The sequence below is a fragment of the Microcaecilia unicolor genome, chromosome 4, assembly GCF_901765095.1.
Source record: "Microcaecilia unicolor chromosome 4, aMicUni1.1, whole genome shotgun sequence".
NCBI lineage: Eukaryota > Metazoa > Chordata > Amphibia > Gymnophiona > Siphonopidae > Microcaecilia > Microcaecilia unicolor.
Genome location: NC_044034.1, coordinates 336,373,355 through 336,400,913, shown reverse-complemented (window position 1 = coordinate 336,400,913; position 27,559 = coordinate 336,373,355). Strand labels below are relative to the sequence as shown.

The 27,559-nt window shown below is 43.2% G+C and overlaps 1 protein-coding gene across 3 annotated transcripts in view; it reads right to left on the bottom strand.

Moving 5' to 3' along the window:
* The window catches only part of PRKX (protein kinase X-linked), a 135,769-nt gene that overhangs the window by 10,144 nt on the left and 98,066 nt on the right, over positions 1 to 27,559 (bottom strand). For all 3 annotated transcript variants that reach the window (XM_030202077.1, XM_030202076.1, XM_030202078.1), the window contains 2 exons: positions 21,099 to 21,156; positions 6,914 to 6,991 (listed from right to left, as the gene is read on the bottom strand). In XM_030202077.1, coding sequence (XP_030057937.1) covers positions 6,914 to 6,991; positions 21,099 to 21,156 — 136 coding nt within the window. The remainder of the gene's footprint in view (positions 1 to 6,913; positions 6,992 to 21,098; positions 21,157 to 27,559) is intronic.

Below are 27,559 nucleotides of genomic sequence, written 5' to 3'. Positions count from 1 at the left end.
CAAGATCTCAACATTCAATGTATTGTCCACAGTGACACCTAATGTGGAATCCAGTATCACGTAGCTATAATTTGTAGCTACAAAAAGGAAAAAAAAAAGAGTGGAGTAGTGGCCTAATGGTTAGTGTAGTAGGTTGTGGACCTGGGGAACCGAGCTTGATTCTCGCTGCTGCCTGATGGTTGGCAGTGGGTTAAGATCCTGGGAAACCAGGTTCAATTCCCTCTGCAGCTCTGTCTGACCCTCCTTTGCCCCAGGTACAACAGAAGTACAATGTACTACTTAGATTGTGAGCCCACTATGGACAGTCCCAGTACCTGTAAAATGAAAATGTAAACCACTTAAGTCTAAGCAGTATATAAATATTTAAATGAAAAAATAAGTACAACAAAGCAGATAAAAGACTTTCCAGTAAATAATAAATTATATGAACATCTATATATAACTATCAGATGCATAAATATAAAAATAATCTAGCCAGATTTCAATTATTCTTTAATAAAAATGCAAATATAATCAGAACATGAACATTTAAAATAAAAACAGCACTCATAATTTTTACTTAACAGATGGAATTAAAATTATAAATATCTTTTCATAAAGGCTAATTTATTATATCAAGATGAAATATAGAAAGGTTCATAAGTTCTCATTTTTCCCTAATTTCATTATCTTTAGTTTTTTCAGTTTTTTAAACATTGATGGGTTCTTTTTACAAAGGCGCACTAGCGGTTTTAGTGCACGCTAAACGTTAGAGCCACCCATAGAAATATATTGGCAACTCCCTAACATTTCACATGTGCTTATTTTAAGCGCACACTAAAAATGCTAGCATGCCTTTGTAAAATGACCCCTGAGCCCACAGTGGGAGTTTGGCTTGGCCATTTGTTTTCAATATCTTGCTGTTTTCAAGAAAGACTCCTGAGGTAGGCATTGGCCAAAGAAGGTTGGGTATCTGATCTATGTTAGACTGTTTTCAAATGAGAAATACGATGCTGTTTAATTTTAAATGTTTATTCATGTTCTGATTTTATATGCTTTATATTAAAGAATAAAAATGAATGATATCTGGTCGTTTTTTATATTTATGTATCTGGTATAAACACATATGGGACTACATTCTACAAATGGTGCTTTAAAAAACATTCAGCGCTGAAAAAAAGAACTTAGCACTATTCTATAAACAGTGCTTAAAGTTTGGTGCCATTTATAGAATAGCACTTGGGAACTGCAACTAGGTGCAACATGTACACCAACAAATCCCCATGCCTAAATTAAGCGTGAATCCCCATTATTCTGTAACGATGTGCATAAATTGTGGGAATACCCCTGATCTGCCCATGACCCTCCTATGACCGTGCGTAAATTTTAAATCCAATTAGCACCAATAATTTCTTGTTAAGCCAATTACCACTAGGCTCATTATTCAATTAAATTGTGCATGTAATTTTAGTGACTTTTATAGAATTTGGGGGATGACGTTTATCTGATTATTTTTATCCGCTTTGTTGTAGCTATAATTTGGGTTGTTCTTCCCAATGTCCATCACTTTGCACTTGTCCACATTAAACTTCATCTGCCATTTGGATGCCTAGTCTTCCAGCCTCTAAAGGCCCTTCCTCAATTTCTTGCAGTCTGCATGAGATTTAATAACTTTGGGCAATTTTGTCTCATAACCAAATATAATCACCTCGCTCATCGTGCCTATCTCCAGATCATTTACATATATGTTAAAAAGCACTGGTCCCAGTAGAGATCCATATGGCCACTCCTCTATTCACCTTCCTCCTTTTAGACAGTTGGCTATTTAACCATGCTTTCTGTTTTCTATCTTTTAACCAGTCCCAGAATCCACAATATAACATTCCTGCTTATAATCGAAATAGAAAAACGCCTATATTGTGACCCAAATCGGGAGATAGACGTTTATCTCACAAAAACGAATAAAGCGGTATAATCGAAATCCGAATTTGGACGTTTTCAACTGCACTCCGTCGCGGATGCGAACAAAGTTGATGGGGGCATGTCGAAGGCGTGGTGAAGGTGGAACTGGGGCGTGGTTATCTGCCAGAGATGGGCGCCTTTCGCCGATAATGGAAAAAAAATATGCGTTTTTAGCGAGAATTTAGGGCACTTTTCCTGGACCCTGTTTTTCCACTAATAAGGCCCCAAAAAGTGCCCTAAATGACCAGATGACCACTGGAGGGAATCGGGGATGACCTCCCCTGACTCCCCCAGTGGTCACAAACCCCCTCCCACCACAAAATATGCCGTTTCACAACTGTTTATTTTCACCCTCAAATGTCATACCCACCTCCCTGGCAGCAGTATGCAGGTCACTGGAGCAGTTATTAGGGGGTGCAGTGGACGTCAGGCAGGTGGACCCAGGCCCATTCCCCCCCCCCCCCCCCCCACCTGTTACACTTGTGCTGGTAAATGGGAGGCCTCCAAACCGCCCCCCAAACCCGCTGTACCCACATGTAGGTGGCCCCCCTTCACCCCTTAGGGCTATAGTAATGGTGTAGACTTGTGGGCAGTGGGTTTTGAGGGGGATTTGGGGGGCTCAACACACAAGGGAAGGGTGCTATGCACCTGGGAGCTGTTTTACCTTTTTTTTTTGTAAAAGTGCCCCCTAGGGTGCCCGGTTGGTGTCCTGGCATGTGAGGGGGACCAGTGCACTACGAATCCTGGCCCCTCCCACGAATAAATGTCTTGGAGTTATTCGTTTTTGAGCTGGGCGCTTTCATTTTCCATTATCGCTGAAAAACAAAAACGCCCAGCTCAAAAAAAAGATAAACGTCCATGTTTTTCGAAAATACGGTTCGGTCCGCCCCTTCACGGACCCGTTCTCGGAGATAAACGCCCATGGAGATAGACGTTTCCGTTCGATTATGCCCCTTATTGCCTCCTATCCCATGGCTTTTTCATTTTTTCAGGATTCTTTCATGAGGGACTTTGTCAAAAGCAGAAAATCCTGATAAACAATATAAACTAGATTACCTTTACCCACATATTTATTCACACCTTCAACAACGTGTAACAAACAAGTGAGGCAAGGCTTCCTTTGGCTGAATCCATGTTGACTCTGTCCCATTAAACCATGTCTGTCCATGTGTTCAGTAACTGTGTGTGTGTTTTTTTTAATAATCATTTCTGCCATTTTGCTTGTCACTGATATCACATTTACCGATCTGTAGTTTCCTGGATCAAACCTGGAACCCTTTTTAAAATTGGAGTTATGTTGACCACCTTCCAATCTTCAGGTACCGTGGATGATCTTATGAGAGGTCTTAATGATTTGTTGTTTAACTTGTCGATCTGCCTAATTACACTGTCCAGATTAAACAAGATTTCAGTTCCTTATCATCATCAATCTTAAATACCTTTTCTGGCACATGTAGTCTTTACATCCTCCTCAGCTAAGATCAAAGCAAATAATTCATTAAGGGACCCTTTTATTAAAGCTTAGCATGCACCAAATACTAAGAAACCCACAGGTATAAAAAGCTTCTTAGCATTTAGCTCACACTAAGCTTTAATAAAAGGGCTCCTTAGTCTCTCTGCTATTCTTCCCTGAATGCTTCTTTTACTCCTTGATATTCTAATGGTCCAACTGATTTCCTCACAGGTTTTCTGCTTCTAATAAACCTGAAAGTTTTTACTATGAGCTTTTTCTTCTACAGCAAGCATCTCTTCAAATTCTCTTTTAGCCTTCTTTATTTAAAACTTTGCATCTAACTTGCCAGTGTTCATTTTTTGAAAGATGTTCTTTTGGCTCTAATAGCCTCTTTCATTTCACCTTTTAACCATGCTGGATGGTGTTTGCTCTTCTTTCCACCTTTGCAAATACTTGGAATACATCTGGTCCAGGCTGCCAAGATGGTATTTTTAAAAGAACATCCATACCTGATTTAAACGCCTTGCCTTTGCAGCTGCTCCTTTTAGCCTTTCTTTTAACCATTTTCCTCATTTTATCATAGTTGCCCTTTTGAAAATTAAATATTGATGTAGTAGATTTCTTTAATATCGTCACACCAGTTATTAACTCAAATTTAATCATGTTATGAGTTATGACCACTATTTCCAAGCAACCACACCACCGTTACCTCTCAAACCAAGTCCTGCATTCCAGAAAGGAATGGATCTAAAATAGCTCCCCGTCAGTTCCTGAACCAGTTCTATTAAGCAGTTATCTAGGAGCTTTACTTCTCTTTTACATTTATCCAATTGAAAATCAACCATTATAGCACTGCCAAATTTGCTAGCTTCTCTAGTTTCTGTTAACATTTCATCATCTGTTTGTTAGTTTTGGACTGCAGATTGCAGTATAACACTAACAGTATTCTTTTTCCATTCACACCTAGATTTCATGTTGCTGTTTCCTGTTGAATTTTTATTCTGTTACATTCAATTTCCTCTTTCACATATGGTGGCACCCTCCTCCAATTTGATCCACTATCATTGTGATATAATTTATGTCCTTGTAAGAGTGTCCCCACTGGTTATCCTTCTTCCACCAAGTCTCCGAAATGCCTATTATATCTACCTCTTTATTTAATACTACAAACTCTAATTCTTCCATATTAAAGCTTCTAGGATTTGTATAATGGCATTTCAAAATAATTCTTTTTTTGTTTGTATGTACAAAACACTTAGTTGACAGGGATAATTTGCTATCTTTACTCTGCTCTCCCCTTAAAGGCTCATGACTTGCATTTGTTGCAACCTCTCTATTGATGCCCTAAACTTCCCAACCACATGCTCCTAAGCAACTGTCAACTTTCTCCCACATTCTAGCTTATAAGCTGCTCTAGTCTCCTTTTTAAATGTGAGTGTCAGCAGCCTGGTTCCATCAAAATTAAGGTGGAATTCACTTTTCAAAATAGGCTCCCTTCCCCAGAATGTTACATTGTGGACAGAAACTGTGTACACCATAGTGGCTATCTTTCATATCAAAGGTGTTTAACGATGATTTTATAACAAATCAGTTAAGATTCCTTACTGTTTTCTAAAATGAAATTAAAATAGTCGCAAGTACAGTGTGCCATTATGTATAGTCTGAAGATAATAAAGCTTATTATGTACACTCTGCCGTATCTTGCTTATCACTAAATATTTTCCATTGCAACGTTGTCATCTTGTTTTGCTTTACATTCCTTATCAAGTATGGCTGTGATTTCTTGTGATTTCTCCTCAAGTCGCTTCACTGGCTCCCTATCCGTTTTCGCATCCTGGTCAAACTTCTTCTACAAACCTATAAATGTACTCACTCTACTGCTCCCCAGTATCTCTCCACACTCGTCCTTCCCTACACCCCTTCCCTTGCACTCCGCTCCATGGATAAATCCTTCTTATCTGTTCCCTTCTCCACTACTGCCAACTCCAGACTTCGCGCCTTCTGTCTCGCTGCACCCTACGCCTGGAATAAACTTCCTGAGCCCCTACGTCTAGCCCCATCCTTGGCAACCTTTAAATCTAGACTGAAAGCCCACCTCTTTAACATTGCTTTTGACTCATAACCACTGCCTCCACCTACCCTCCTCTCCTCCTTCCTGTACACATTAATTGATTTGATTACTTTATTTTTTGTCTATTAGATTGTAAGCTCTTTGAGCAGGGACTGTCTTTCTTCTATGTTTGTGCAGCGCTGCGTACGCCTTGTAGCGCTATAGAAATGCTAAATAGTAGTAGTAGTTGTGGTTGGGATACCAGGGTATAGACATAGATGTTGTAATAGGCCCAGCAGTAAAGACCTATCATTTACAAATGACTAACGTACACATAAAAAATCTCAAGTAGAGGTGGGCAAATAAACCTCATTTCTGGATTGTGATCACATACATTAGTCATTTCTATGTAGCTAGCTACGAGCAGGATTTCAACCATCAAAATAAAAAAAATTTGGGGGGGAAATTGGACACGAATGACCAAAGCCATACAATGATAAGCAAATGTTTTAGTCATCAATTTTGCAAATCTATTTTCCCATTTTGCCTGTTTCCCTAGTTTATTTAGCTTCCATTTTGTCTACTGTATCTCATTTACCTCTGTTCTGGTGATATTACTGAAAAATGAAAAAAAAAAAAAAAAAAAAAAAAAACAACCCCAAAACAAACATACCTTAAAATCGGCATAAGAACAGCTATACTGGGTCAGACCAATGGTCCATCTAGCTCAGTATTTTGCTTCCAACAGTGGCCAATCCAAATCACACGTAACTGGTAGAAATCCAATAACTAGCAATATTCCATGCTACCAATCCTGGGGCAAGAAGTGACTTTCCCCATGTCCATCTCAATAACCGACTGTGGATTTTTCCTCCAGGAACTTGTCCAAACCTTTTTTTAAACCAAGATATGCTAACCGCTGTTACCACATCCTCCGACAGCGAGTTCCAGAGCTCAACTACTCTGAGTGAAAAAACATTTCCTCTTATTTGTTTTAAAAATATTTTCATATAGTTTCATCAAGTGTCCCATGTTCTTTGTACTTTTTTAAAGAGTGAAAATTCAATTCACTTCTACCTGTTCTACACCACTCAGGATTTTATAGACCTCAAATCATATTCCACCCCCAGCCCTAACCTCTTTAGCCTTTCCCAATACAAGAGGAGTTCCATCCCCTTTATCATTTTGGATGCTCTTCTTTGAACCTTTTCTAATTTTGCTATATCTTTTTTGAGATAAGGCGACCAGAATTGAAGGCAAGGTCACACTATGGAGCGATACAAAGGCCTTATAATATTCTTGGTCTTATTTTGTATCCCTTCCCTAATAATTCCTAGCATCTGTTTGTGCTGCTGCCGCACACTGGCCAGCAAACAACTAGAAAAAAAGCAACACATGGATCACTGATATAAAATTCATTTTCAGCCCAACTCTAGTTTAGAAAAATAAATACATTCTACACAATTTACCTTTAATTTTCGTTGTGGTACATCATTCCAATCTATAGTCCGGAACCATCGGTGCTTTTTCACATCCTCTGCCCCATTCTAAAATTCAAGCATGAAGGAATACTTATGGCACTTGAAGTTTACATGTACTTACTTCAGAACAAAGTCCCTTTCTAAAAAGATCAGATTTTTTTAAAACTCATTTTCATCCTTTAAATTCACTATAATTTAAACCTCAATTCTTCTGCTGAAAAAAAAAAAGGGAAATAAAATGATATTATAGTTAGCACATACTAATCCTTGCGATAAACAACATGGAAAATGGCATTTTGGGGTGCGGATTGGGCAGGGCCTAAGTTAATGTAAGACATTACTGTGCACTAACCAACATCGCAGACACCACAGAGCTGTTGTACAGTTAACTGCACAACACACTGCATTCCGTGCAGTTAATAAAGTAGAAAATTTTCCTCTACAAAAGATCCATCGTATCCCTCCAAAGAATGCTAGGCACACCCACAACCATTAACACAGAGGTTCTGGGATTACCATATGGTAACTGCAAAGTCTTATTACACTTTAGCAAATACAGGTTTAAGTGCATAACTGAGAATGACACGGGTACAAAGTTTGTCCCTGTAGGTTCTGTCTCCATCCTCACCCCGTCCCCATGGGCCCCGTCTCTGTAGGTTTTGTAACCGCCTCATCCCCATGGGTTCTGTCCTCATCTGCAGAAGCCTCAAACACATATTTTATATTTAAATCTTTTTATTAAGGTAGGAACAATATGCTGTGCAACTGTTTAGAAATCACAAATAGAAAACAAAAATAAAAACAAGCAACTTTTCTTAGAAGATGTGCTGGTAGCAGTCACGTACAGGACAGTAATAAAAAGTGTACTACCATCCACATGGCAAGGATGAACAGACAGGTGTAGAAATGTTATTAGAAATTAGGGACGCAAACAAACTGGGAAACACAATAATAACGGGTGATTTCAATTACCCTGATATTGACTGGGTAAATGTAACATCGGGGCATGCTAGGGAGGTAAAATTCCTTGATGAAATCAAGGACTGCTTTATGGAGCAGCTGATATAGGAGCTGACAAGAGTAGGAAAAATTCTACACCTAGTCCTTAGTGGAGCGCAAGTTCTGGTGCGGGAGGTAATGGTGATGGGGCCGCTTGATAACAGTGATCATAATATGATCAGATTTGATATTAGCTTTGGAGTAAGTATAAACAGGAAATCCAATACGTTAGCGTTTAACTTTCAAAAAGGAGACTATGAGAAAATGAAAAGAACAGTGAAAAAAACCCATAAAGGAGTGGCTGCGAGGGTCAAAAATTTACATCAGGCATGGATGTTGTTCAAAAATACCATCCTGCAAGCCCAGGGCAGATATATTCTGTGTATTAAAAAAAGAGGGCGGAAGACCAAATGACAGCCGGCATGGTTAAAAAGTGAGGTGAAGGAAGCTATTAGAGCTAAAAGAAAATCCTTCCAAAATTGAAAGAAGGTAACGACTGAAAATAATAAGAAACAGCATAAGGAATGTCAAGTCAAAGGCAAAGCGCTGATCAGGAAGGCAAAGAGGGACTTTTAAAAAAAGATTGCATTGGAGGCAAACACACACAGTAAAGCTTTTCTTTAGGTATGTTAAGAGCAGGAAGCAGGCAAAAGAATCGGTTGGACCGCCAGATGACCAAGGGGTAAAGGGGGCAATCAGGGAAGACAAAGCCATAGCAGAGAGATTAAATGAATTCTTTGCTTCGGTCTTCACCGAGGAAGATTTTAGAGAGATACTGGTGCCAGAAATGGTATTCAAAGCTGATGAGTCGGAGAAACTGAATGAAATCTCTATAAACCTGGAGGATGTAATGGGGCAGTTCTACAAATTGAAGAGTAGCAAATCTCCTGGACCAGATGGTATTCATCCCAGAGTACTGATAGAACTGAAAAATGAAGTTGCAGAAATATTGTTAGTAATTTGTAATTTATCCTTAAAATCGAGCGTGGTACCGGAAGATTGGAGGGTGGCCAATATAATGCCGATTTTTAAAAAAGGTTCCAGAGGAGATCCGGGAAACTATAGATCGGTGAGCCTGATGTCAGTGCTGGGCAAAATGGTAGAGACTATTACTACTACTACTACTACTAACTAGCATTTCTAAAGCGCTACTAGGGTTACGCAGCGCTGTACAATTTAAACATAGAAGGACGGTCCCTGCTCAAAGAGCTTACAATCTAAAAGACAAGAGAACAATCTAAAGACAAGTGAACAATCTAGAGGACGAGTGAGCAGTTAATCTAATAGAGGGGATAGATTGGGGCATTCTGTCTATCTAGAGCGGTTAGGCGCCGAAGGCAGCATAGAAGAGGTGAGTTTTAAGCAGAGATTTGAAGATGGGTAGGGAGGGGGCATGGCGTATGGGTAAAGGAAGATTGTTCCAGGCATAGGGTGAAGCAAGGCAGAATGAGCGGAGCCTGGAGTTGGCAGTGGTGGAGAAGGGTACTGAGAGAAGGGCTTTGTCCTGTGAGCGGAGGTTACGGGCGGGAACATAGGGGGAGATGAGGGTGGAGAGGTAGTGAGGAGCCGCAGACTGAGTGCACTTGTAGGTGAGGAGGAGGAGCTTGAATTGTATGCGATATCTGATTGGAAGCCAATGAAGTGATTTGAGGAGAGGGGTGATATGAGTATATCGGTTTTGGCGGAATATAAGACGTGCAGCAGCGTACTGAACTGATTGAAGGGGGAATAGATGGCTGAGTGGGAGGCCGGTGAGGAGTAAGTTGCAGTAATCAAGGCGAGAGGTAATGAGAGCGTGGACGAGAGTTCTGGTGGTGTGCTCAGAGAGGAAAGGGCGAATTTTGCTGATGTTGAAGAGGAAGAAGCGACAGGTCTTGGCAGTCTGTTGGATATGCGCAGAGAAGGAGAGGGAGGAGTCGAAGATGACTCCGAGGTTGCGGGCAGATGGGACGGGGAGGATGAGGGTGTTATCAACAGAGATAGAGAGTGGAGGAAGAGGAGAAGTGGGTTTGGGAGGAAAGACGAGGAGCTCGGTCTTGGACATGTTCAGCTTCAGGTGGCGGTTGGACATCCATGCCGCGATGTCGGATAAACAGGCCGATACCTTGGCCTGGGTCACCGCGGTGATGTCAGGTGTGGAGAGGTATAGCTGAGTGTCATCAGCATAAAGATGATACTGGAAACCATGAGACGAGATCAGCGAGCCCAGGGAAGAGGTGTAGATTGAGAAGAGAAGGGGTCCAAGGACAGATCCCTGGGGAACTCCAACAGATAGTGGGATGGGAGTGGAGGAAGATCCATGGGAGTGTACCCTGAAGGTGCGGTGGGAGAGATAAGAGGAGAACCAGGAGAGGACAGGGCCTTGGAATCCAAAAGAGGATAGCGTGGCAAGAAGTAAATCATGGTTGACAGTGTCAAACGCGGCGGAAAGATCGAGGAGGATGAGGATGGAGTAATGACCTCTGGATTTGGCCAGGAGCAGGTCATTGCAAACTTTAGAGAGTGCTGTTTCTGTCGAGTGCAGAGGGCGAAAACCGGATTAAAGTGGATCGAGGATGTCATGAGAGGAGAGAAAGTCAAGGCAGCGGCTGTGAACGGCGCGCTCAAGTAATTTGGAAAGGAAGGGTAAAAGAGAGATGGGGCGGTAGTTAGAGGGGCAGGTAGGGTCAAGTGAAGGTTTTTTTAGGAGAGGTGTGACAACAGCGTGTTTGAAGGTGTCAGGGACAGTTGCCGTGGAGAGAGAGAGGTTGAGGATGCGACAGATGGCGGGGGTGACAGTATGGGAGATAGTGTTGAGTAGGTTGGTGGGGATGGGATCAGAGGAACAGGTGGTGCATTTCGAGGAGGAAAGAAGGCGGGAAGTTTCATCCTCGGTGATCTCAGGAAAGGAGGAGAAGGAGACCTGGGTAGGTTGGTTGAGGGAGAGGGTTAAAGGGTGAAGGGGAGGTGGAGGTTTGGTCGTGAACTCAAGGTTGATCTTTTGCACTTTGTCGCGGAAGTAGTTGGCCAGTGATTGAGGAGAGAGAGAAGGGGGAGTAGGAGCGGGGGGCACTTTTAGGAGGGAGTTAAGGGTGGTGAAGAGACGACGAGGGTTGGAGCTGAGAGAATTGGTCAATTGGGTGTAGTAGTCCTGTTTTGCACGGAATAGGGAGGAGTGGAGGGAGGATAGCATGAATTTGTAGTGGAGGAAGTCTGAAAGGGTACGAGATTTCCTCCAGAGGCGCTCAGCGGATCGGGTGCAGGAGCGAAGGTAACGGATGCAAGGAGTCAGCCAGGGCTGGGGATTGGTGCGCTTTGTGGGACGGGAGATGGATGGCGCGAGGGTGTCCAAAGCAGAGGAGAGAGCGGTATTGTAAGCGGAGACCGCTGTGTCGACAGTTACGAGGGACGTGATGGAGGGGAGGAGATTAGAGATAGTAGATGATAGGGTGGAGGGGTCAATAGCCTGGAGGTTCCTGGAGGTGGTGGTTAAAGTTGGACGGGGTGGAGGGGGGGGGGGAGTGAAGAAGTGTGAATGTGATCAGGTGATGGTCGGAGAGAGGAAGAGCTGAGACGTGGAAATTGGAGGGTGAGCCGGAGGAGGAGAGGACGAGGTCAAGACAATGTCCGTCACGGTGAGTAGGGGTGGTGGAGCACAGCTGGAGGTTGAAGGAGGATGTTAGGGTGAGGAACTTAGAAGTATGGGGGTCGGATAGGTCATCAGCATGTACGTTAAAGTCTCCGAGAATGAGGGACGGAGATGAGGGGTCAAGAAAGACAGAGAGCCAAGCATCAAAGTCGGTAAGGAAGGAAGGGAAGGATTTATCTGGGGGGCGGTAAATGACTGCCACTCTGAGTGGTAGCGGGTAGAATAGCCGGATGGAATGGACTTCGAAGGATGGGAAGCAGTGAGATTGCGGTAGGTGGAGGGGTTGGAAACTACAGGAGGGTGATAGTAGTAGCCCAACGCCTCCGCCACGGCCGATTGGGCGGGGCGTGTGGGAGAAGAGATAGCCTCCATGGCAGAGGGCTGCAACTGAGGCAGTGTCTTCCGGGGAGATCCAGGTTTCGGTGAGGGCGAGCAGTTGAAGGGAGCGAGAGATAAAGAGATCGTGGGTGAGAGGCAGTTTGTTGCAGACTGAGTGGGCATTCCACAAGGCGCATGAGAAGGGGAGGGAGGAGGGGGGAAGGAGGGGAATAGAGACGAGATTGGAAACATCCCGGGACCGTTCACAAGGATAGGATGGGGACAGGTGGGGGGGACCCGGATTAGGGTTAATGTCTCCTGCGGATAGCAGGAGGAGGAGCAAGAGAGTGCGGAGGAGGGTGGGGGAGGTCGGGCGACGAAGGCGACGAAGACGGGGTGTACTTAGGAGGAAAGGGGATGGGTTAATGGCAGGAAGGAAGTGCCGAAGGTTGAGAGCCAGGAAGGAGGAGGGGGACAAGAGGGATGGTGAGGTGAGGGATAGAGGTGAATAGGGTATTGTGGTTGTGGGCAGGGTGGGAGGGCAGCGGGTAGTTCTAATGGTAGACAGTGGGAGTGGGGGGGAAAGAAGATTAGGAAGGGACAGGGCAAGGAAGAGAACATGGACAGGGGCCATAGGTAGTGACTGAGGTGTAGCAGGTGACTATATAGTGACTGAGGTGTTGAGCAGTTAACAGGTGTTAATGGGTGAGTATGTAATGACTGAAGTATTAAGCAGATAGATAGGGCTTGAAGCAAGGTTTTGGGTTGGCGATTAGGTAAGTCTATGGCTGAAAAGCTGGCAGGCAGGTAGGTAAGTCAATGGCTGAGCAGGCAGGTTGATTGGCTAGCAGGCAGGCAGGAACAGGTGATTGGCTAGCAGACAGGTTGATTGGCTAGGGGCTGGATCAGGCGAGTTGAAACATGGTGGAGCAGATGGACTGGAACAAGCAGGCTGGAGCATATGGACTGGAGCGAGCAGGGGGATGCAGGGTCTGGCAGACTGGAACACGTTGGAGCAGCTGGACTGGAACATGCTAGAGCAGCTGGGACAGGCAGGCTGGAACACGCTGGAGCTGATGGACTGGAACAAGTAGGCTGGAGCAGATGGATTGGAGGGAGCAGGGAGAAGCTGGGTCAGGGGGACTGGAACAAGTTGGAGCAGACGGACTGGGAGAGGCTGGGGGAAGCTGGAATAGACGGACTGGAACAAGCTGGAGCCGATGGACTGGAGCAGCCAGGGAGAAGCAGGATCGGGCAGGCTGGAGTAGATGAACAGGCAAGAAGTAGCTGGATCAGATGAACTGGAACAAGCTGGAGCCGATGGAGCAAGCTGGAGCCGAAGGACTGGAGCAGCCAGGGAGAAGCAGGATCAGGCAGGCTGGAGAAGATGAATAAGTAGGAAGAGGCTGGATCAGTTGAACTGGAACAAGCTGTAGCCGATGGGCCAAGCTGGAGCCGATGGACTGGAGCAGTCAGGGAGGCTGGGGGAAGCTGGAATAGACGGACTGGAACAAGCTGGAGCCGATGGACTGGAGCAGCCAGGGAGAAGCAGGATCGGGCAGGCTGGAGTAGATGAACAGGCAAGAAGTAGCTGGATCAGATGAACTGGAACAAGCTGGAGCCGATGGGCCAAGCTGGAGCCGATGGACTGGAGCAGTCAGGGAGAAGCAGGATCGGGCAGGCTGGAGTAGATGAACAGGCAGGAAGTGGCTGGATCAGTTGAACTGGAACAAGCTGGAGCCGATGGGACAAGCTGGAGCCGATGGACTGGCAGCCAGGGAGAAGCAGGATCGGGCAGGCTGGAGTAGATGAACAGGCAGGAAGTAGCTGGATCAGATAAACTGGAACAAGCTGGAGCCGATGGAACAAGCTGGAGCCGATGGACTGGAGCAGCCAGGGAGAAGCAGGATCAGGCAGGCTGGAGAAGATGAATAAGTAGGAAGAGGCTGGATCAGTTGAACTGGAACAAGCTGGAGCCGATGGGACAAGCTGGAGCCGATGGACTGGAGCAGCCAGGGAGAAGCAGGATCTGGCAGGCTGGAGCAAGCTGGACTGGAGCAGCCAGGGAGAAGCAGGATCAGGCAAGCTGGAGCAAGCTGGGGTAGATGGACCGGGGCAAGCAGGAGGATGTTGGATCATGTAAACTGGATCAAGCTGTAGCAGGCAGGGAGAGGCAGGATCTGGCAGGCTGGAGCAGGCTGGACTGGAGCAGCCAGGGAGAAGCAGGATCAGGCAGGCTGGAGCAAGCTGGGGTAGATGGACCGGGGCAGGCAAGCAGGGAGAAGCTGGATCGTGCGGATCGGAGCAAGCTGGAGCAGCTGGACTGCTACACTCGCCGCCCTCAGAGCAACAGAGCAGATTGAGTGCTCGTGGAAGTCAGCGCCGCAGGGACCGAAGGATTGTCACTCACTGCCATGCGGATGGGGGCAGGCCGCGACCACGTGGCTGGTCGGGTAGTGTGGGGATCGGGCCACAGGGCCGGTCGCGCCGCGAGGTAGGTGGACGAGCGCTCCCTTGTTATATCCACCTGGGTCGGCTGCACTGGCCTGAGACGGTCCCGGGCAATTCCTGCCGGGGAGCGCGGTGGATGTGGGCGAGCACGCACAGATCCGGCAGACTCGGCGACCGGCGCTGCGAGGCCGCCTTACACCCTGAGCCCCTACACCGCAGCGGGAGCGATGGAGAGCCGATCCTCGGATCCGGGTTCGCAGCGCGGCTCCCGGGGTCAGCGAACTCGGCCTTTGAGCGGCGTCAAGCCGAGCCGTATCTCCGGTTCTCTTTGGGGGATCGCACTGCAGTGGGAGCTGTTTTAATTCCCTCCTCTTATAGACCTCTTTCTGACTCCGTCACACGGGGGACTAAAGGTACTTATTTCATATATCAGGTTCTGTATAGTTTCTCTAACCTCCATTGTCACCCAATCACAAGGGGGTGGCATTAGGAGCCGTAATTGAAAACTAATTCCCATAACTACAGCTTTCTGTTTTTCTAGATCTAGGTATATTCTGGGCCATTTATGTTCCCACCTAAATCTTATTAAACATCTGTCTAAGTTTCTGCAAAGACTGAGTGTCACTTGTATGTGATCTACCTTGTAGACTAAATGTTAGGTAAAGAGAAGATAGAATCAATAAAAATAAAGACAGAGATAGGTTTAGATAGATAGGTACATTTTATTTCTTACCCAAACAAGTTGATACAAATACAGACATCAGATTCTGGGTTTATCTGCACAGCGCCCTGCCGTCTGAGAGAAGCGTTGGGGAGGAGTTCCAAACTAAGGCAAAATCTCCCCTCTTTTATACACAAACCTCTCCATAGAAGTGAATGGTGAGAAACCTTGCTCCTAATCTTTCTCACTTTCTGAGATCATACTTTCCCACGCGGTCTGCTGTCTGATGTGCCCACCTCCTTCCGTTCTCAGCTACTGCTAATTATCAACATGTTTTGGGAAGCGTTGAGATAACAGTTTCACATCTTCCGGCTGCAATACTTTTCATACTTTTCATACCTTTCATACCATCTCATGAACTCTGTATTACCTCTGTATCATTGTATACCAAAACTAATAAGCTCCATTTTATTCATCTGATCTTTCATTACAGGTGCTATATTTGATTTAAAAGTTGTACCAGTTTGTATCAGGACTCATTGTTCAGACCTGCTTTTTTCAGATTCTCAAATATTAATTCACTTGCTTGCTGTTTGGCCTAGTCAGTATTTTTTTCAGTTGTTCTAGGCTGCATAGCTTTACCCATCACTATTCCAGTGGTAGATCTAAAGCCAGGCCATATATTAACAGAGCGCTGGAGGATCGAACCACGGACGGGTTCCCAGCGGAGCTCTCCACAGTGCGTCCTACTAGTCGGCCATCTTATAAAGAACAAAATTACAGACCACATTGAAAAGCATAGATTAATGAGATAAAGCCAAGATAGGATTTAATGAAAGGAAATCTTGCCTTACCAATCTATTACATTTCTTTGAAGGGGTGAACAAACATGTGGATAAAGGTGAACCGGTTGATATTGTGTATCTAGATTTTCAGAAGGCGTTTGACAAAGTACCTCATGAAAGACTCCAGAAGAAATTGGAGAATAATGGGTAGGAGGTAGTGTCCTATTGTGGATTAAAAACTGGTTAAAAGATAGAAAATAGAGAGTAGGGTTAAATGATCAGTATTCTCAACAGAGAAGGGTAGTTAGTGGGGTTCCCCTGGGGTCTGTGCTGGGACCGCTGCTTTTTAACATATTTATAAATGATCTAGAGATGGAAGTAACTAATGAGGTAATTAAGTTTGCTGATGACACAACGTTATTCAAAGTTCTTAAATCGCAGAAGGATTGTGAAAAATTACAAGAGAACCTTAAGAGACTGGAAGACTGGGCGTCTAAATGGCAGATGATGTTCAATGTGAGCAAGTGCAAAGTGAAGCATGTAGGAAAGAGGAACCTGAATTATAACTACATAATCAATGGTGCTAAGCCACCTAGACTACTGCAATGCCATCTATGCCGAATGCAAAGAACAAATCATTAAGAAACTCCAAACTGCCCAAAACACAGCAGCCAGACTACACCCTTCCTGTTTCAGATAGCCTGAAAATTCTCAGAGTTACAATTGACCGAAATCTCACACTAGAAAGCCATGCAAAAAAATACAACAAAGAAAATGTTCCATTCAATGTGGAAACAAGAGTAAAACCTTTCTTCACAAGGGAAATATTCTGATATATGGTTACCTGCTTATTTTTGAGAAGGACTAGTCAGATTGAAAATGATAAACGTTTCTGTGGATGTGTTATGTTTAAATTTGTTTATTGAGGTTTATATAACATTATACACAAAAGGAAATAGTCATTACATATTAAGACCTATAACACCATAACCAATTTAGTCAAAAGAGTACATCATAAACGGCAAAAGGGCCTTGTGTCAGATAGCCCCCTGCCTATACACTCTTCCTCCGTGCAATCCCTCATTAGCTGTACACAGTGCACCCATACCCATCCACCCCACCCAGATACATTGGACTACTGACCTCTCCTTAGGCACTTAAACTATCCCATAGTAAAATAATTGCCTCCCATCTTCTTTATACACCAATCTATGGTTCCCCCACTATGTAACCATGGCATAAAACAAACATAACTTGTAGTCCCCTCAAACTGATATATCAGCACTGTGCCCAGCGAGCTACTAATTACCCAACCTGATGTTCCCTATCCTCCCCTCCCTCCCCCTCCCTCAGCTCAACCCCCCACCCTCCCTCCCGTATTCCAAAACTGGGCAGGTGTGTCAAACGAACCTCTAGGGCCTTTAACTGGAGTTAACAAGCAAGCTTCTCCCTCTCGGACTCAGCATTTGTAGATAAGGGGCCCAAACTTGAAGGAATTGCTTTCTGCGCTTGGGTGATGTTCTAGCATCACGGGACTCCCACGAGGCTAGAAGATGCACCTGGTTTCTCCAATGCCAATAAGCTGGAGCTTCCTCAGAAGTCCAGTATTGCATAATACACTTGCGAGCCACCAAGCACATCTTCCTGCACAGAAGAGCCGCCGGCGCCCTCAGAGGGGCAAAGGCTCTCGACTGATCCAGCAGAAATTGTCTGTCGGTTCCCTGGATTTTATTGCCCAGCTTTATCAGAAAGCTACGGACTCGTTGCCAAAATGTCCGCACTTTTGGACATTGCCAGAGAGCATGGTAGAATGTACCCGGGCCGCCACCACATTTACAGCAATTTGTACTCTCTGACCTCTGAATATGAGCCAGCTGTGTCTTGGTCATGTAACCCCGCAGGATCACTCGATAGCCACACTCTCTCAATCGTTCATCCTTAACTAACTGTCGGATTCCCCTCAACGAAGCCGCTATATCCCATGACGCCAAGGACGTCCCAAGATCCTGTTCCCATTTTAATTTAATAGCTTCATATTGTATTTTTATTCCCCCCCGGACCAGGGCTCCATATAAATCTGAAATCGTATGTCTCTCAACCGCCAGGTCTTCAAAAAACCCTCGAATCTTTTCTCCCAATTGTCCCCTTAAGGCAGCCTGATTCAATGTCTGCATATAATGTTTAAGTTGCATGTAGGCAAATCTGGCCCCCCAGCCCAATCCTATCTTGACTTGCAAAGCTTCATATAGCAATAGGTCCCCATTATCTTGCAGCAAGTGTTCCAATTTCGTAAGGCCTCTCTGTCCCCAGCCTCCAAATAGCGAGCCACCCATTCCAGCTACAAATGCTGCATTCCCTACAATCGGGATTTGATCAGAGACATTTGAATGACCCCCTAATTGCCCGACCCACCACTGCCATGTTGCTCGAAGAGGGTGAAGCAAGATGCTGCGTCTGAAGTGGGGAGGTATTTTATCCCACGAAAGATGAAATAGGGCTATCATATCATGCGGTGCGAAATAGGCTCTCTCAAACAATGTAGGTGTATAGCAGTGCGTCTCAAGAAGCCAATCTCTGACGTGTTGTAGAAGACATGCTTGGTTATATAAGAATAGATCTGGGAAGCCAATGCCCCCTTGTTTCCAACCGCCTATTAACAGAGCCTGTCGTACTCTTGCCCTCTTCCCAGCCCAGCAAAATCGGCACCATAAGCTATTTATATCTTTCAAATCTTTTTTTGATAAGCGAACGGGCAGTGTCTGCAAAGCATATAGCCAGCGCGGGAAGATCACCATCTGAATCAAATGTATGCGTCCCATCAAAGACAACGGTAATCCCTTCCAAGAGTCAAGTTTGTGTCTGGTGTAGTCTAAAAGGGCCTTGACATTTAGTTGCTGCAATTCTGCTGTATTCATTGTTAGTTTAATACCAAGATATTTAAAGGAGTGGTTAGCCCACCGTAAAGGGAAGTCATTCCCCCAAGTCTCTCTGCACTCATCCGAGGATGCTAAAGCTTCGGATTTATCTAAATTAATTTTAAAGCCCGCGTAATCTCCATACTCTTGAAAAGACTCTAACAACGTTTCGAGCGACTCTTTTGGGGATGTGAGGTGTACCAAAAGGTCATCTGCAAAGGCTGCAATTTTAAATGTCTGAGTGCCCAATCTTACTCCTTTGATCAAGGGATTCTCCAAAATGTCCCTAATAAGGGGGTCCAACACCAAAACAAAGAGGAGTGGGGATAAGGGGCAGCCCTGTCTGGTCCCTCTCTTAATGGGGAAACTCCTTGACTCTGCCCCATTTCTGTGGATGTGTTAAATACATAAAGTGTTGAACTGAGTGGAACTAATTTTTCTGGATTAGTGGAGTTTTTGTGACCTATGATGTTTGAGCTTTCTATAACACAATGATATGCTGAAGAGGAATGCTCCTTTTTGATCCACTATCATTGCAATATAATTTGTACCCTAAGAATATAAGCCATACTGGGACAGACGAAAGGCCCATCAAGCCCAGTATCCTGTCTCCAAAAGTGGCCAATCCAGATCACAAGTACCTGGAAAGATCCCAGACCAGCAAAACAGATTTTATGCTGCTTATCCTAGAATATGCAATGTATTTTTCCAAATCCATCTTAATGGCAGATGTATGGATTTTTCTTTTAGGAAATTATCCAAACCACTTTTAAACCCTGCTGAGCTGTCCCATTTATTGTCCTCCTTCCACCAGGCTCTGAGAGGCCTATTATATCTACCTCTTCTTGAAACTAATAAATAGATTTAAACATATCTACCTCTTCATTTAGTGCTATATACTCTCTCATCTTATTTTTTAGGCTTCTAGCATTTGTATAGAGACAATTCAAATTGGGGTTTCCCTTTCATCCACAAGCTGCTTAGATGTTGATGGGGATCATTTGCATCCTTTACTCTGCTCTCTCCTTAAACACTCCTGGCTTTCTTTCACCATTGTTGAAACCTCTCTATTGGGATTCCCTAAATGTCCTGTTTCAATAGTATCCTTCAAGGATGCTCCACACTGAACTATGTGCTCCTGGGCGACTATCAGTTTTCTCCCCCATTTTAGTTTAAAAGCTGCTCTCTCTCTCTCCCTCCCTTTTAAATGTTAGTGCCAGCAGCCTGTTTCCATCCTGCCGGTTTCTCTGGCAGGAAACAGCCAGATGTACTAAAACCTGTACCTCAAGATAGGAACCAGCTGAAGCCTTATCCCCCCAGGCTCAACTGAACTAGTAAAGAGAATAGGAGCCAAGTATTCCACAAGATACCAGAAGCTGTGGAAAGACCACCCATCGCCTACTGGAGATAGAGGAACACTGAAAGACCAGAACACATACTGTCTTATATGAAAGATTTGTCTGTCTCCACCTGACAGATTGTCATAACCACAAGTTTCTGGCTTCATATGCTGTGATGACAAGAAGTGATTTTTTTTCACATTTTTATTTTTAACATTATTATTATTGCCATCTTTACTATTGTTTTTATTTTGTTACATTTTCTTTTTTTATATTTCATGCTTATCCCTGCTGAAGACCATCAAAACATAACCATATTGGGTTTTATGTTTTAAGTTTTTAAGTTTCCATTGACCCCTTTTTCCTTGATGCATGGATTTTTTTTTTTTAATCCTCTCCTTTGCATGGGGAGTGGATTGTGGTTGGGAAGGGTCGTGATGCGTTGAGGGCTCAGGGGACCAGTTAAAAAAAAATAAGCTTATGCAGGCATCAGTTGAACATCGCTGGCACTCGCATAAGCCCCAGCTCCTCCCCAACACACCCCCTGGCCCGCCCCTCACCGGACCACTTTTTTGGGCCAGTAAGAGGCGATATTCAGCGGCACGGGGACAGGCGATTTAAAACAGGCCAGAGCCTTTCTAGCCCGCTTAAATCACTCTGAATGTTGGCCTTATATTATTTAAATTTGTTGATAAATAAATAAAAATGAGCTCAAAATGAATATTCAACTGTGAAACAAGAAGTGTTTAAAAATCATAGGATCAAAAGTAATCTGTCAGCTACAGGTTGAAGAGAATGAAGAATGGTATAAAAATGGTACCACCACTGGAGGAAACCATCATCAGAGAAAACATGCTACATTTTTGTATCTCATATGTTTTCAAGATCTTGAGACATTATCATCCATCCTGTTTGCTGCTATTTTGATTGCTGTGGAAGTACTTTTTTCCTCTCTCTGGTATTAAATATCTGCCCAGTCAAATTCCAGGTTCTCATATGATCTTATGTAGACAAAGAAATGCACAAAAAGTAAACTTACATAATTACTATACACCCAGGATTAATTTCAAACTAACCTTCATATTTCCTAGTCGTCTTGTTCGATCAACAACAAGAAGTCTCTTGATAAGATCTCTGTAATACACAAAGATACAGTTAGAATGCATTTAACATTGCTTGTTGAAAAACAGCGTATAACGTTACCATGCCTAAATTTATTCTGTTTGTATAGCACGTATTACCATTTTTGTCATTTCTTGTTCCAAGCTTGTAGTTTTGAAATTTGCAAATTTCATTAAAGAAAATAGCTATCATATGTGTTTAAAGCAGAGAATGCTTTAAAGTTAAACAAAACAAGCAAACAGAACAAAAAAACAATTAAGACAATACAAGCTAGTTGATTTTTAAAGTATCATCTGATAGAGATAAAAGTAGGTTGAGCAAAGAGTATGCCTAAATTGGGTTACAGAAAAGGAAGCACAGACAGCCTCTTTTGCTCTTATTCTTTTCAGCTACTTGATAGGAGAACCATATAAGCTTCCTTTTTCTCTTGTTTTTGTTTACTTTCCTTGCATAAAGATCAGTTGCCATATTTATAGCAGCCTTTAGCTTTGACCACTGATTTTCCATTTCTCCTATGCCATACCATGCCAACTGATTTTCCATTTCTCCTACGCCTTCCCATGCCAACAGCTCCTTCTTCAGGTATTCTCCCTTTTTATCAAAATCAGTACATCTGAAATCCAGTACTTTGAAGTTTGTGCATCCGCACTCTGCCTTTGCCCTTATATCAAACCATATGGTGTGATGATCATCATTACATAGGTGGGCACCCACCCGGATATTGGAAACACTTTCTCCATTCGTGAGCAGTAGATCTAGCACTGACCCTTTCCTCGTGGGTTCTGTCAACATTTGAGCAAGGCACTTTGGACAGGCGTCCACAATTTCCCTACTTCTTCCCCATTCTGCAGATGGGACATTCCAATCCACATCAGACAAGTTGAAATCTCCCAACAGTAGCACCTCCCCTTTCATACCAATCTTTTGAATATCTTCTATCAGATCCTTTTCTAGCTTCTCCGCTTGTGCTGGAGGTCTATACATAACCCCCATGTGGATGCAGGTTCCATCTTCTCTTTCTAGGATGATCCATAAAGCTTCTTCCTTTCCAAAGGTTCCCCACATTTCAGCCGCTCTGATATTGTCTCTCACATACAGCACCACTCCATCTCTTTGGCCCTCTCTTGCCTTCCTAAAAAGATTATAGCCCAGTATGGTCACATCCCATTCATGGGAATCATTGAACCACATCTCTGTAATAGCAACAATAGCCAAGTTTTCTTCAAACATCAGGGCTTGCAAGTCTTGAACCTTTTTACTTAGACTACGAGTGTTTGTGCTCATTGCTTTCCATGTGCTTAGTGAGTTTAGGTGCTTTTCTATATTTAGTTGACCTTTCCTTCTACCATCACATTTATTCCAGAGGTGACTTTCTGAATTCCCTTTTGTCACCCCCACCCTCTCTAGTTTAAATGTCTAGAAACATATTGTCTGAATTTCTCCCCCAGGATCCTTTTCAAGTCATAGAAACATGTAGCCCATCATTACAGTACAGCCTGCTCCTATGTATCTAAAACCTTCTTTACAACAAGATTCAAGCCACTTATTGAATTCCACTGTTTTACGTAGTCTTTCCTCTCCCTTCCCCCATGTAGGAATTACTTCAGAAAAAGCCAAAGTCTAAACCAAAGATTTCAGACCCTCCCCAAGCTTCTGGAACGCTCTCTGTCCTGTAAACTTGCTGTGGTTGGCCAGGTCATTTGTCCCCAGGTGAATTACACCACCAGTATTTGAAGCCTTGCTTGCTTCACGGATCACTTTCAGTATTTGGTCAGTACATCTGGTAGCTGAAGATCCTGGAAGGCATTTCACTAGGTTGGAACCCTTGAACTGTGTTCCTAAGTTAATGCCTCTATAATAATGGAGTCTCCGAGCAGTAAGAGTTTTCTGCTTTTCACCAATCTGTCATTGTTTGGGGGATGTTTCTTGGGTTGTGCTACTTTCATTGCCTCTGGTTCCATTACAGTACTTCTTTTTTTTGAGCATCATAATGATGCAACGCAACTAAAGAATTTGACAGGGGAAAAGGTTGGGAGGATGAGTGCTTCTGTGTCACAGATCTCAGTCTACCAGAGCCTACTGTGACCCATCTATTCCTCTGTTTCATTCTCTGTGGTTGTGGTAAATTGGCTGGGAATCAAGTAATCTTGGATGCTTCAATTGTAGCTAATTCCTTCTTGAGTTTGTTGATCTCGTCTTTCAAAGCTGATATTTGGAGATATTTGATATTTGGAGATAGGACAGATAGGACGATAGTTTGCTTTAGGATTAAAGCAGAACATGTATTGCACTGAATGAAGGTCATGTTGATGTGATTCACAACAGTGAAAAGGTGAACTATGATAGGAAATAACAAGGAGTAGGACTGACCAATTATGGTGTAATGAAGATATTTGTTCCTTGATTGCCCTATATAAAAGGAAGTTCACCTAGGGGAGAGGGGTGGGTGGGAAGAGAGCGTCAGATCATCTACATTTGTTTTTTTTTAATAGAATAGGAGGTAAAGTAAGCAGTTTATCAGGAACATATTAAGACACAGGTTACATCAGTTTACAAGCAAACCAAGTCGAAAATGCCCAGCTTAGCTCAGACAGCTCTCAAGGTAAACTTAAGTTCTGTTTTTTTCTTTTACCACACAGCTGTATACAACTGACCCTCCCTTCAGAGGTATGCAGTCTATGAGTCACCAGATGCTATGTAACCAAATTGATTGAATCAAGTCTCTGGCACTGAAGATTCAAAACACAATTCTAATAAACACACCTTTAAGACAGATACCAGATTCACCAGAGTCACCAGATTCTGTGTAACCAAATTGATTGGATTAAGTCACTTGGCACAGGTTCAAAACACAGATCTAATGAGAGCACCTTTATTTGTTACATTTGTAGCTCACATTTTTGCACCTATTTGCAGGCTCAATATGGCTTGCATAGCACCGTAGCAGCGTTTGCCGGTTCCGGTCTGAACAAATACAAAAAGTGTGCACAAGGTGTGATTGTGGTAGAAGATGGTTCATATTTGGTAGATACATTGGGGAAACATTAGGTAGGAAGAGGGTGAATTGGGGTGAGTCCATTACGTTCTTGGTGTTCTTGTGTAACAGGTACTCTAGTTCTTATGCTGGGTCGGTGGGGTATGCCTCTTGGAACAGGTTCGTCTTTAGTTTTTTCCAGAACTTTAGGTGGTCGTATGTTGTTTTTACTGTTTTAAGACAATTCCAGTATAAAAATACGAAATCACTGGCACAGAAGTTCAAAACACAGTTCAATAAAATCACCTTTAAGACAATACCAGCATAAAAATATGAAATCACAATGCAACAACAATTTTAAGTTACAAGCAATAGAATGAAGACAGCACAGCAAAAAGGATGCATAATAGCCAGATAATCAGTGCTGGTATCCGGATACTGTCTGGTGCTGAATATCTGGGTACAAAAAGCATGTAACATCCAGCATTTAAAAAAAAAATGCTGACCATGGGTTTATTACAGACTCAAAAGTTGATTACCTGTAATAGGAATGCTCTCTAAACGAGGATAAATTAGAGGTACAAGTGGAAGATTATCATCCAATGACACCCTGGAAGGATGAGTATACACACATTGCCTGACTTATCTTAGTCTATGAAGAACCTCCGTGACTGTAATAAATTTTGCTTTCTTTGTTGACAAGCAGGATGAATCAGTCACATAAAAGGGCAAACTTAATTTGGTATTCCCAAGGTGAAATTATTCATACCTGTTTAATTTTCCTTCCTTGAATCCTCCTAGACCAGTCCAGACCACATTGTTGAGTCTCCCTACCAAAGTAGAAATACTGACCTATTCCAGTGACATCACCAGTATAAAGGTGGGTATAGACTGGAATTCTCCAGTGTGCCAATGTCAAAGTAGAAATGAGTTCATCTTACTAGCCAACAACTTAATACCACATCATGATGCAGAATCTATCATTAAATGAGAAACATGGAAAAGAGAGTGAACAGGCTAAGTCTGAACAATATCTTGTACACTGTGGTCTTCCTATATTGGCCCTGAACTTGTCTAACAGGTTTCAAGGAAAGAAAACCAACAGGTATGAATAGTTAGAGGTTAATCGAATTTCGGTTTCAGTTATGGTGCCTAAAAAATGGCCCAAAATTCTTTTTCGACCTGGTTTTGATTTCATCTGAAAGGTTATTTTATTTTCGGCCATGTTTTTGGTTAAAAATGAGCATGTGTTTTTGGTGGAACCTGAAAATGTGCGCTTTGTCCCATTTGTCTCTCTCCCTCTTCCCCAAACAGTAGATAACCCTCCTTCCAGACTCAAGTGCCTCCCCAACCTTTAGGCTCCCCTGGGCCTATCATACAATCTCTGGTGGTCTAGGGGTGTAGTTGGGGCAGGAGTGGTACCCAGTTACTCTTGCCCATTCTGGCTGTGTTCTCAAAATGGCTGCCACAACTGGGGCATTCCACCTGTCCTGTTACACCACTATACCACCAGGTAACGTAAGGTAGCCTGGGGGGGGGGGGGGGGGGGGGAGAAACACAACTACTGTTTGTATTCTCTTTTTTGTACTACGATTGTAAGTGATGCAGTTATGATCTTGCACAATAGTTTATATGGTGAATAGAATGCTCCAAATAAGTGCTTTTGATACAAAATTTTAGAAAGAATTTAAGTCTGTAAATTTGGAATGATAAGCTTCTTAGGAATTAGTCTCTCTGTGAAGTTATGACATTAGTTGTCACTTGGAGTGTGGCTCAAAGTCAGCCACTGTAAGAGCACTGTGGCTTTTAGTTTTCAATTTTTATTAGCTCAAAGTCAGCCACTGTAAGAGCACTGTGGCTTTTAGTTTTCAATTTTTATTAGCTGCAGTCCATGAGTGTAGAGGTTATTTTGCTTGGAGGTAAAATAGGTCTTTCATTATTTAAATTATTATATTCTGGCTTAGATATTGCAGATTTAGCAGAGGGATACAGACTGCAAGCTCTGACAATCCCGCGCAGCCCTCACTGGTTCACATTCATGCAGCCAAACTTGAGTTTTTGGTTTCAGCTTCTCCAGAAACCAGGTGATTAATTTTAGCTGCTGCATTTTCAGTTTTCGCTGAAAGCTGCAACAGTTTTGGTTTCATCAGAAAATGAAAAAAAAGCAGTTTCGGTTGGCTTCTATGAATAATTTCACTTCTTTTTCATCCTGCTAAACCACTGCAGATCAATGGGATGTACAAAAGCAATATTTTAATGGGAGGGGGAAGATGAGCCCCCCCCCCCCCCCCCCCCCACACACACACAAATCACTACAAGCCAAATTTTGTAATGTAATGCAATACATCACTTTTATTCCGCCAACTCCCAGGTTCAAAGTGGATCACAACTTAAATAGTAAAAAATTACATCTAAACATAATATTGACAAAACAAATAGGTTTTTAGGAATTTCCAGAAAGAATAAGGAGACTGTTCACAGTTCATGGAGTAATGAACACTAAACTAAAAGCTTGATAGGAAACTGAATTCTCAAAACCTTTTTTTTTTTTTTTAAATAGCGGATCTCATATATTGCTGAAAAATAAACAAGTTGAGAACCAAATGTTCTGGATAATCTATAAGCTTACTAATTATTCAGGGCTGGAACCATCAAAAATCTTATATATACGAAACACACCAACTTAAACTCAATCCTAGCTTGTACTGGAAGCCAGTGCAACTATCTTATTTCAAGTGAAAAATCAGTTTGGCAGCAACATTCTGAAGCAGCATGAAGCTTTAAAAAGACAGCACAGACAATGTTATTAACTTGTGGCTCGAAAGAATGTCACATCCAACAAGAAGCCCAGAACTTTGGAGGTCTGCTCACCTGGAAGAAAACCGCCATCTGGCAAAGCTACTCTCTCAGGGACATATTTTACAGAATGATAGAAACTGCAATTTTGTCTTTCCCCTATTAAATTTAAATCCATGAATCTTACTGTATATCTCAATCTTCTCAATGCTGTCAAATACTCTAGACATAATAACTGTAGGATTATTGTCTACTAACACTAAAAGGAATGTATCATAATATGAATAGAATTTTACCTCGGGCATTGAGAAGAGAGCCAAATGAGCTCATATTGACACTGAACAGAACCGGAGTGGTGACCCCTGGGAAACCTCACATGACGGAAGTCCAACTCTATGACAACTCATATGTATGGCCCCTGGCGTGAAAAATTGACCTTGTAGTACTTCACAGAAGAATGCAGATATCTTCAGGTATGACTGCACATACCTCTGTTCTGGCTTTAAAATGGCAGAATCAATGCTAGACACATCCCCACTGTCCAGCTCAAGAGTTCTTTGGATCAGATACTGATAAACATGAATTCAATTTAAACAAACCAAACAGCCTTTTCATCTGCCTTTCATCGCCACAAAGATACTGAGA